The 12,444-nt window shown below is 39.3% G+C and overlaps 1 protein-coding gene across 2 annotated transcripts in view; it reads left to right on the forward strand.

Moving 5' to 3' along the window:
• The window catches only part of SLC25A21 (solute carrier family 25 member 21), a 474,204-nt gene extending 461,827 nt beyond the window's left edge, over positions 1–12,377 (forward strand). For both annotated transcript variants that reach the window (XM_057488493.1, XM_036881288.2), the window contains 4 exons: positions 5,356–5,537; positions 6,427–6,479; positions 9,529–9,586; positions 11,063–12,377. In XM_057488493.1, coding sequence (XP_057344476.1) covers positions 5,356–5,537; positions 6,427–6,479; positions 9,529–9,586; positions 11,063–11,066 — 297 coding nt within the window. In that variant the 3' untranslated portion in view covers positions 11,067–12,377. The remainder of the gene's footprint in view (positions 1–5,355; positions 5,538–6,426; positions 6,480–9,528; positions 9,587–11,062) is intronic.
• The last annotated feature ends 67 nt before the right edge of the window (positions 12,378–12,444 follow it).

Consider the following 12,444-nt stretch of genomic DNA (forward strand, 5'->3'; position numbering starts at 1 on the left):
CTGTTCAGCTAATGCATAGAGACATAATAATGAGGTGTCTTCTGTTGACTTCCTAAACACCCAACACTCAGTGTGACTACATTTTTAAGAGGCAGAAGATAGATCCCACAGGACTTTGATAATGAAGGCCCAGGAATAATTTTCTTCCCCCTACTGCATGTTTCCCCCTGCACTTCAGTACTCGCACAGTGTTCACACCCCCACTTCAGTACTCATCACACTGTACTGTACTTGATTATACACCCACCCCGCCCCCTTTCTGGATCATTTTCCTTCACATTCAATTCTAGCACCCAGCGTAGGACCAAGCACATATAGACATCCAGTAAATGTTGGATGAATACACAATGAATGATAGACAAGAAGCAATATAATGTAATGGTTAACAGCATATCATTGGGAGTCAGAAGAACCTGAGTTCAAATCCAGACTCCACCTCTTATAAGCTGTGTGATATTGGACAATTGACTTAACTCTTTAAGTCTCATGTCCCTATCTGTAAAATGGTGTTATGTTCCTAATTCATAGAGTTCTTATGTAATGTATTTTTTATATTTCTTGCATATAACACTGTGTCTAGTAATAAGTAACTATTACTTATAGTGCCATTATTGATCATAGTGAAAGTTATGAAAAATAATACAAATGACATAACATGTATATTATTGCTTCTATTTATTTTTGCTATTAATTTTATTGTTATTTGTTGTGGTTATTGACAGAAATGCTGGAATGATTCGCTGATGGCCAGTGCCAAATGATTCATTCAGACTATGTGAATGGGTATTACTCTGACCTGAAAACCTCACAGAGGTTTCACTAAAGTGAATTGTGTGTTCTTACTTTGGACCTAGCTGGGGGTAGGAGAGTTTGAACAGATATAACAGCATTGCTTTTAGTTCTGCAACCTTAAAGAAACAAATCCCTGCTTCCACCAGAGAAAGCTTTAAAATGCTTCCCAGCACATCCAGAGTCTTTTAGACATCACCTACCCAGCCCATGGATCCAAAGAGATGAACCATGAACTTCAGTTAAGCAGTGGTTCTCGGATTTTAGCATCCACCCAAATAATTTAGAAGACATGTTTAAACAAATTATTGGCCTCAATTCCCAGAGTTTTGGATTCAGTAGGCCTGGGATAGAACCCCAAATTTCATTTCTAGTAAATTTGCACATGATACTGATGATGGTAGCTCAGGGACTACACTTTGAGAACCACTGAGTTCACAGATATGATTGAGGTATAAGTAACCTGACTCCAAAGTGGGAATATGTGCAGAAATCTTTTCACTAAAGTGAATTGCCTGATAAGCCCTGTCAAAATTTTTCAACCCCTATATTTTCAACCCCGTACTACCCTTTTCTTACTTTATAAATGTGTTGGTAGGGGAAATGATTTCATGAGCCTGATAAAAATCTGTAGGCACTCTCTCCAGAAAAGCCCACACCCAAATACACAGAAGCATTGCTCATAATTTCAGCATGACTTGGATACCTCCTGACCAGCCCACCCACTGACCCTCAGGAGTATCAGAAGGAAAATTATGCTCTAAGGCAAAGTCTTGGGTTCACTTGGGTGTAACAAAAATTCTCTTCAGTTAACACATTTGTAAAATAGGATGATAATAATAGTTCTTACCTCAAAGTCTGTGAAGATTAACTAATGTAATACATGGGAAAGCCTAATGAAACAAAAAACACTAAATATTACTTTTTTCTCTCTCTTAGTAGAAAGAAAGGTCCGAAGAGTAATATTTCAGGACCTTTTTTTTTTTGCTAAAATCTGGTCACAAGCCATATTGTGGTTATTTCTGTGAGTCACTGAGCAATGAGGTCTAGAAAGCTTAGGCCTGGCTCTGTGACCAGAGAGTCTCAATTCATTTTCCCTGAAATATTCTACTTTCCAAATGTCCAATGCCTCATCATGTCCCTGTGTTTATGCCTCCTGGCAGAAAGACGGAAATGTAAATTTCTAATAGGGGTTCATTTCCAGGCTAGAAGACACTGAGTCTTAGGCAATAGTGATTAAGGGTTAAGCCCGATTTGCATTGATTTTACAAAAATAAATAAATACATTGAAGGGCCAATCAGCAGACATTTATTTAGCACCTACTGTGTATGCTGTGCAATGGGTGGCACAAGAAGCTAACACATGCTCCTATGCTGTGCCAACTCACAGTCCAGGAGGGAAGATAGATATAACACAATAATAAAACAAGCACAAAGTGAGCTGTAGCAAGGACAATAATTGTAGTTCAGATAGTGTTGCAGGAGTACAGGCAAGGGAGAAACCAGTTTTGATGGGATCTGTAAGTTTCTTGGGCAAGGTGGGATTTAACCTTGACCCTCAAAGAGAAGTGGACTGCTTTAGATGAATGTGATGGAGAAAGGCACTCTAGGCTGTGGAAGTAATCTAAAGGAAAGTGTGGAGTCAGGAAAGTGCTTGGTATAAATTTGTATAATTATGATCTAGCCAGTGTGACTATAGTATGAGTTGGGGTTACAGGTGTAGAATTTGAAGCTAGAAAGATAAGTTGAAACATTTTGTGGGAAGGAAACCAAAGGCCAGTAGAGTAACTTTGGCTTTGCTCTCCATGCAGTGGGGAAGGATGAAAGGTCCTTAAATAGGGAGAAGCCAGACGCAGATCTGTTTTTATAAAGAGAGGATGCTGGTGTTACTGTGAAGAATAGATGACAGAAGGAAAAGAAAGCAAGACCTGGTAAAGGTAATAGGAGCCTGAACTAAATCCAAAGAAGTGGGAGAGGTCAAGAGGGGGTGCAGGGGAGTGGCACACTGAGAGGCTGGATTTTCATGTGTGGATGGTGGACGACGTAGCAAAGAAAGCAGAGCTGAGCCAAGAGGGCTCTCCTTGGCACATCCAAACCCAGGCCAGGCTGCTACGGGAAGCAGACCAAGAGCTAAGAGGAAAAGACTGGCTAGGGGCCCAGAGGCCAGGTGGGGAGGCATACCTCTTGGCCATCTCAAGGCTTTTCACCTCCCTAGAATGACCAAAAGGGTAGCTCTGGCCACTGGCTTCACCTGCATGGAATATCAAAACCACTGATTTCCAGACATGGGTCCTCAGCCTGGCTGCTTCAGAAGTCCTGAAGATGTTTTAAAATGACTTCCAGGCACTTTCCCAGATGATTCTGATCTGGGAACTGGAAGTAGGTCTGAGTTGGGGCCCAGACATCCCTATTTTGTAAAGCTTCTAGGTGATTCTGATGCATAGCTGGGTTTGGGAACTACTGTGGGACCTTCCAACAGGGCTGGGAAATGTATGAAGTACACATGTTTAGCACATACTTGTGTTCATGAACATGATGAGGGCTTGAAGACCTTAGGTTCTGACGTCCAACAGTGTCTTGAGCTCAGTGACCTTCCCTGAGTGTCTTAGCTTTCCCTCCCTCTCCAGCTCTAACCCTCAGCAAACACATCAGGAGATAGGCTAGGCTGCCTTCCTCATAGGTCCCCTGAACTGCCCAAAAGGACAACGGGCCCACAAGTCATCACATTCACCCTTGTCCTCGATTGAAAGAGGAGAGCTTGGCTGTGTGCCAGCAATACCATGAGTCTTATTACAGGGTGTTTGGAGACCTAGAAAGCAGGCTCCAATAATAATACTCTCCATTTTCCGTCAGGCTTGTACAATGTTCATAGCACTTTTACTGCTATTGTTTTTATTTCTCAGAAGAAATCACACAGCACAAAGGTAAAGCGGGGGCAGGTAAAAAGTTCCTTCCACACCCTGGGCTCTGTGAGATGCAGTCCCTAGTGTAGTGAGAGGTCAGACACCAGAGCTGGTCCTCAATCTGCCGTCCTCCCAAGCTCCAGTTCTGCTTCTGTGCCATGAGGGAGAAGGGTAACATAAAGGCATTTTTCTCTCCTTGTAAAAGAGAAAAAAAGGGGGGAGGAGGAATTATTTAAACACACCTCACTCATGCTGCAATCACTGCATTGTTTTTCCTGTTGAAACACCCTGTTGGTTTTTAAATCCCTTTAAACCCACCCGGCACCTGGATGGCCCAGATCCAAGAATTATTACCAAACCCTCACTTTTTGTATTTAGCCACATAGGAGTTTCTGTGATGGTATCTGGCTCTTGCTTCATTTGAAAATCTCAGAGCTTCCAGAAGTTTTCTTCTTTTGTAGAAGCTAGAAACATGCAATACTCAGAACTAATTTTTTTGTTTTTGTTTAATTAAGCAGGATATGGTTCCTCCCTTTAGTTCTCCTGCTGGATAAAAGAGTATCATGGCACTACCCTGGATTGTTCCTCTGTGAATCCTTCTGAAATATTGACCAGAGAGAGGGCAGGGGAAGATGGGGGCGGGTGTTGGGGTCTCCATCAGCAGCTTACGGTTTGTGAGATGACCTCTCTTCAGGAAAAGAACTGATGCTGGAAACATAATGAGAACTTCCAGCAAATTCATTATAACAAGGCCTAATGTGAGCTCACTGGGCACAAAAATAGGCTGAAGCAAAGTGACTCCCACATAAGACCCAATTAAATACTTTGATGTCAGAAAGCAGAATAAGGAGGGGTGGAAAATCAAATCAGACCAAAGTGAAGGGCCTAAATTCAAATGGAAAGAAGACATATTTCCGTCTCACTCTCTCTCTGTCTCTGTGTCTGTCTGTCTGTCTCTGTCTCTTCTTTTCTTCTTTTGCCATGAAGGAAGAATAAGATGTAGGAACAATGGGCTGTAATTTCTTCAGCCAATTAGTCCAGTGACTTACTACTGTTTATAATGCACAGAATGTCACAGGCTGCTTTGCAGCCTCCCCAAGTTGGTTTGTTAATAACAGGAAGCTAGCACTTCTCAGTACAGTGGATCAGCTACACGTGAAAATAAATGCAAAAAACCTGGAGGGGAATAGCAGCAGACCGAGAGTAGCCTTGATTTAATTTAACATTTGGGGGTCCACACACAAATGAGCATTTTAGTAGGTTTCATGGTGGAAGTTGCTGTCATTTGTAAAATATTCTGGCCAATTAGCTAATAGTGTGCTTGGATTTCTCCTGTTTTGATACAGTAATACTAAGTACATTGTGAAGCCCAATTATACAAATCATCCCCATATGCCATACCAGTCTTTCTTTATGAACTGTGTTTATAAATCCTGTGTGAGGAAATGTGTACTTCAGCAATTTAGACCATGTGTAAAAACATAGCCAATGGGATTGTCAAGAAAACAAGTTCCAGCCTAGGAAATCCTAATGTGTTCCGCTGGAATAACAGGAGGGTGCCGGGGGTGCAGTGCTCTGCTTAAATACATAGTACTTTGGAGTGTTTAGCCGACTTAGGGGTTTCCGCTTCCCTCTCTATTATTTTATTCTTCTTTTCTTTTAGGATCCAACCTTGGAGTTTTTGAGAAAATTTGGGATTGGTCTTCTCTCCGGCACAATAGCCTCAGTCATTAACATCCCTTTTGATGTTGCCAAAAGTAGGATTCAAGGGCCTCAGCCAGTTCCTGGAGAGATCAAGTACAGAACCTGTTTTAAAACAATGGCAACAGTCTATCAGGAGGAAGGGTAACACCGTCTTCTTTTATTACATGTGCAAGACCCAAGCATGTCAAAGCCATACTGTACTTCCATGTTGATGAGAGCCACTAAGCCCTCCTAAATTGGGTGTGTGTCTGAGAAGCTCTAGGGAACAGATGTCACACTTTGTGTGACAACACAATAGTGAGACGTTGGCAAAACATTTGCACACCATCAGGAACCGAGAGCCACCATCACACAATATGTTGCATTTTGTCCTAGAATGCTAAAATGAATTTCTTGCTTGTCAGTCTGCATAATATGCTTTTGTATAGAATTTACCCTATTAACACATGGGCAGGAGAATGTCTTCTAACTGTAAATCTCATCAAAATGTCACCTAATTATAGTCCCCTGGGAGAATTAAACATGAGAGTTCTATGAAAGTTGTTTTCATTTAAAAATTTAAAGTATGTGCCTTTTCCTGCTGTTTTTTTAAAGTCTTACTTTTGTCTCCTCATCCCTCCTCACCCAGGTCTTATTCTCAAGTAAACAAGTAATACTTCGTTATTTTGATCTACACTGCACCATAGTTCCTTATGTGAAGACAGCTCTTTTAAATTCAATTACAAAAGTCATTTTGTCCATATACACAGCTGTCTTGAAAGTAAGACTTGCCTTGAAAGCAAAAACCATCTTGCTGATGAAAGTCATATTTCTGATTGGACAAGATCAGCATAGCTTGGGGAATAAAGAATTGATTTAACTCTTTCCCCTCCTCCCGTTTGCCACAAAGAATACTTAGCCAGATACAGCCTGGTGCGGGATGTCATTTCAAATAAATTTTTTGTAAATGCTGAGTCAGCGTCTCAATAAAGCTGAGGTACAGCTCCATTTTATTTTCAGAAGAATGATGCTCTTTTCCTTCCGGTTACAGGATTTTAGCTTTGTACAAAGGTCTGCTTCCCAAAATTATGAGACTTGGACCAGGTAATGATGTTTTTATTACTTATATCCTTCCATCTTTCTTGTTCTAGTGTCCCTTTTTTTCTTATCTGTGTCTATCAACAACATAGAAGTTTATCACCCTGTGAAAGACAGAAGCTTTGAGGATGTAATGTTGTCTGTGACTATTAAGATACTGAAGGCATCCATTAGAAATGTTCTACCTTTGTTTATAAAGCATTATTTATGGCCTTGCTGGAGACTGACAGAAGCCAAAACCTAGCATAGGTCAATAGGAAAGGATCCACAGCCAGTTGGAGTTTGAGTGAGCACTGAGGTGTATATAACAGAGTGGCTTCTGGCAAAAGGGGAGGATTCTCACTGGGTGAGCCCAGTAAAATTTTTCCTGGTGCTCCTAGTTCATTCTTGCTCCTGCCTCAACTTCATTTCAGCAAGAGCAAAGGAGGACAGCTGGCCTCCAAGAACAGCAAGGGCCACCCATCTTCACAGTCACCTCCGGGGATTGGCAAAGCTGCAGGTAGCACTCACCTCCCCGGCCTCTGTCAGTATGGTGGTGGAGGCTCCTGGCTCAGGGCCTTACCTCAGGACACCAGCTCACAAAAACCAGCTGCCATTCCCACAGGGAGAGTCAGCTGCCTCTATGTAAATAGATAAGAAAGTTTAACTGCTGCAGACTCAACCGCCTGGGCAAATAGTCTTGGAGAATAAGCAACCTTGTGAATAAGTGCAGAAGTATGCACCAGACTACACATACTTTTCACCAGGCCACACTCACCTACTTAGACATCCTGGTAATCTTCCTCAGAACCTTCCCTCCTCCTCTCCTCTCTCTTCTTCCCATTCCTCCCTTTTAACAGCAATATCATTCTCCCCTACCACACTCACACACATGCACATTTACCTTTAGATCTCAACCCAGTGCACCAGCATTTCTACCAGCCTGAGATAGGGGGAAACTGTCTATAAGTGAAGCTGGTGAACAGTTCACACTTCCAAGTATTTAGAAAACACTGCCACAATTCCCAGTCCCTCTATCCCAACCTTTCTAGGCTTAAGTATGGATTTTGCTTCACCTGTGAGATTCAGACCTGCCTTCTGTTAGTCATTGGCCTGCATGTAAAAACAAACTTAAGAATAAGGAATATTGATGATTTTGTGCAACTCTCTCAGCAGATAGGTGGTGTTTTCCCTTCACCACATGGTAAGAACCCGCTAGCAGACCTAGTATTAAAGAAAATCACAGGACTGACCCCAATCCAACCTCCTCAGGATGGAATGGGCCTGAAAAGGGTGGTGACTGGGGAGAGTTTAGCTAAAACAGTAATTGACTAGAATGTTAATCCAAAACTCTTAAATAATCTGATCCCACATTTTGTTAGAGGCTTGCAAATGTTTAGTTGGCTTTTTAAATGTTTTTGCATGAGGTGTTCAATACAATGGAAAGGGTTGTTGTGAACATACCGTCCAAGCTAAACAAAACTGTGAATAACTGGAAATCTTATTCAAGGACCTAGTCTCCACTCACATTCCAAACATGCAAGTCCTAGCAACTTCAAAGGAAAGAAAGGCCGAGAGAAGGTATGACTTTTGAGTTAAGGATAAGCTTTATTTAAAAGAGAGAGAGAGACAGAAAGACAGAGAGACAGAAACAGTAAAAAAGAAAAGGAAGGTGAACCTGGAATTTTCAGCCTTGCTGTGACAGGGAAGTATGTCATCTTATTTTTACAACCCTAGCAGCTCTATGTGGCTAATGATCAGGTACCTCCCATGTAAGGTTTAAACTCCAAATATCACTAGGCTGAAAACTAACCCAATTCTGCATGTTTTTGTCTTACACTGTGAACAGCTGAAGAGAGTAAACACAACAATTACACACATATTAACAACCCTCTATAGTGTGTCCCTCTTTGTTTTCCAGAGCACCAAGAAGGCTACAGCAGCTGAGAGGGGTATAATAGAGTATCTTCATGGGTTAAAAACGAAAATTACAGGCGCATAATTATCTTTGGCGTAAGGTTACACAAACATGTGCAGCCTGTAGATTAAAAAAAAAAAAACACATGGCAGTGTGTACAAAATAACTGAAATCAAAATCAAGTTCAATTTCTTTCCGTCAGAAGTCAATCTTCTGTTCATGCAGCCAAGTCTTTTCTAAGCCGTGCTCAAGATATTTGTCCACATTTTGATTTTATAATCTTTTTCACACAGACATGAGCGGATAAATAGAGATTATCTTGAAGGGCATGGGACATAGGCTATTTACCATATCAGACAGAACACAAAATCCACCACATACAGATGCTTCTCCTGATGTGTAGGTGTTCAGCAGCATCGGCATCTATTTTTCTGTACCATATTCCTGTTGGCATATTACATAGCAAGCCTCTGCAGCCAGATGTATAACTCTTCTCTTCCAAGACAAATGGTGGTCTTATGATACCCAGTCCCCACTGCCACATTTTCAAATGCAATCCATGTATATCTGAGGTGGATCAAATGAATGAAAACAAAAGGAGCTTGAAAGCCAGCTAAGTTCTGCAATACAGATTTTTTAAATATCGAGCAACTATTTTTCACATTGCAATCCAGTTTGAAAGCTATACGAGAAAACCAGACTCATCTGTCAAGCACCATCTTAGAGATTTCCTTTCGTGAACACAATGATGACAATGATAATTGTGAACTGAGAAAGATAAAATCCTTTTCCTGCATAGGAGGAATCTGAAGTTTCTGTTCGCAGGAAAGCCACATGCCCTTACATGACCAAATGTGTCTATATTTATTTACTTTTAAAAACTAGAAGTGCCTGAAAAACAATCTGATGAGAAATGGTGAAAGTTAACCAAAACTCATGGGGGAAAAAAATGTATCTGGAGACTCAAGGTGGTCTTGGTTTTGCTCTGAGAATTTTCCACAATAGTTTAACATCTCTGTATTGGAGCTCGAGAACCGATGATCCCCAACAGCCTCTGCCCAACAGCTGCATAGGGCTTCGTGGATTCAGAAACCCAGTGGGAAAGATGACAATGTTGCACTGAATTCCAGATAAAAAAACAGCTCTTTTCTTTTCTAGGTGGGGCAGTGATGCTACTGGTTTATGAATACACCTACTCATGGCTTCAGGAGAACTGGTGATTGCCTATGAAGTGTTTTCCCCCTTTGAGATAATGGATATTTGCTATACAGCATCATGAAGAGAGATTATCAATTAGCGAAGCTGGTGCATTTATAAATTAAAATTATATACAAATGTAAAGAGGAAAACAGTTCAAGAACAAAACCTACTTTGATACTTTCAGAAATTATCTCTACACAACTTGCAACTATAGTTTTGGCCATATCCATAAAACTGTGAAAGAAAAAATTAATATGAAGCAATGAGGTATATAGACTGAATATACAAAAATAGCCTAGAAATAAGATATGTTTCATAAAATAAAAAGCAACAAATATTTTATAACATATTCTTCTGATCCTGCTTCACCATGAAATTTCATTGTATTGATAATTATTTTTTCCCAAGAGTCCAAGAAATGCTTAAAGTACAAAAAAAAGTTAAGCCAAAATTTTGTTTTTATAAGGAATTAAATTCTCCCATAAGAAATTTTAAAAGCACAAGGAAAATGTTTTTAAAGTGCACTAAAATGGCTTCTTAAAAATGTTGAATTTTATGTCAAAATTTAAATCTCTTGTCTTTCTTTAGTAATAATACACACCTCAGCTGTATTTTCCTAAATCTACTTTATATTTTGCACTGTTGTTTAAGGCAACTCAGATTTTTAAATCATGATATTTGAAGTCTTTTATGACAGATAGAAAACATGAAATTATAATTAACTACTTTCCTTCAGATAGTTCCCTTTGAAAACAAGTTTTGTGGCTGAAATGTTCCTTTGTTATATCACAAACTGGAGCCACCCCTTGGGCCCATTTGTGTTGACTGTATTTGCATCCAGATATCTTTGTTTAGAACTCTTATCTATGCCATTCTTAAACAGAATGTTTAGAGTAAAACTACATTTCCAGATTATTAGTTTTAAGCGAAAGCGTCAGGAGTGAAGTCTTCTATCTACAGTGGTAAAATGTATTATGAAGGGAAAAATATTTCAAAATAAAAGTACATTCTTAGCATTTCCAAAGATTCCTGTACTAACATGCACTCCAAATAATATCTCCTTAGCCTTGATATAACCAACTTGATTTTACATCTGCATCCTGAAATTGTTACTTCAGTAATGAAAGTCAATAAAAATACGTGCATGTTCTAGATGATACCTGTCCTTAACTACTACTATGGAATATTTCTACTATGAGGCTATGTCATTGGAACATTTTGAAAACAAAAAAATAAAAGATAACATGGTAATTATTATTTTTTATTAATTTAGAGCATTTGAAGTATAAAAATAAAGGCTTTTTGACATACTGTATATATATATATATATATATATATATATATATACACAGCCTTCAGTTGTACATCCTTTCCAACGTGTTTTTTAATTTATATTTCAGCCCAATATCAATAAGAGGGTCATTAAAAGAAGGGAAAAGAAACAAGAGAAATAAGAATGTGTCCATTGTACAACTGCATTCTATCCTTGCAGGTAATACTACTGCATCGCGGGAGTGAGCACGGCCTGCAAAGAGGCCATGAAATTGAACCTTTAACCTCTCCCTGTGGATGGTGTGGAAACAGATCTCTGAAGAGTGCACTAGCCAATTTAAAAACAACACTTTTACCCCCCTAAGAAAGAGAGGAAATATGTCAACACTAACCCATAATAATAATGTTTAAAAATCAAACAATCCTAAGCCCATGTCCCATCCCATTTTCCTTCTCTTATTTTTAAAAGTAGCTCTAAATCATAATTTGCTTTGAGTAGCAAATTGTATTTGGGCTTTCTGTTGTCTTTTTAAAGGTATTCCACGTGAATTCGCTATTACTAAGGAAACATGTAGGGAGAAAAAAAGAGGAGGAAAAACATCTGATACCATTAACATTAGATTTTTTAAAACACAAGAACCAGAAAAAAATTATAAATAGCATAACAAGAGATTTCTTAATTTAGATAAAGAAAATAACATTTAGTTGTGTTTCCATTACAAATGATTGATCTCTTTTTAAAGACTCTGAATAGCCACCTAAAAACGTCTGATAAGGAATAATTCTGTACCTTATGTCAGCTTTTCTGGACAGCAGGAGAGTCCCTGTACAGTACGGTTTTAAAGTCTCCACCAAAATATTGGACTGGTATCTTTGTTCCATTCGATTTATAGTCTATTTTTTCACCAGACTGGGAACTCCAGATGTCAATAGGAGTTTCATAAGATCAAAGGAAGACTATGGCCCTGAGAATTCTTCTGCTCCTTCTGCTTATTCTTCTCCTGAAGTTATAATCCTCTGTTTGTAGCACTGAATTTCAGTTCCTTTAGAAATAAATGCAGTTCAAAGCTCTTTATAAGATATCTGCTGCTTGAAAAAAGCAGTTCCACGAACATAACTTGTGTGTCAGAAATCTGCTTACTGTTTATATCCTAGTGATCTGAAAACCTAGGTAATCTAGCCATCTGAATTTTAAATGAAACTGATGTGACGGAACCTAATTGCGATGTAGGCTGTGCACAGCACAGATAGGAGGAAGTCAAAATGACCTAATGAACGCATCGGTAACATCCATATCTAGTGATGTGCCCTTTGAGTTATTGCACAGAATTAATACCAAAAACCCTACAATATATTAATTTTCCAATAGGTGAACTGTACCAATGTCTTAAAAACGTATTTTCAGGCCTATATTGCCCAGGAGGAAGAACTTTCTAAACAGAAGAGATTAAAAGCTGTAGAATTTTGCCCAAGAAAATCAAATGTTTTAAAATGCAACACAAAACCACACACTCACACAAATGTCTGCCCCCCTACCCCCACAGCTCTATGATTAGCATTAAAGTGTAAAACAAATTGGTCTAGAAAGACTTATCAGTTAAA

This window comes from Manis pentadactyla, chromosome 11 (genome assembly GCF_030020395.1).
Source record: "Manis pentadactyla isolate mManPen7 chromosome 11, mManPen7.hap1, whole genome shotgun sequence".
Lineage (NCBI taxonomy): Eukaryota > Metazoa > Chordata > Mammalia > Pholidota > Manidae > Manis > Manis pentadactyla.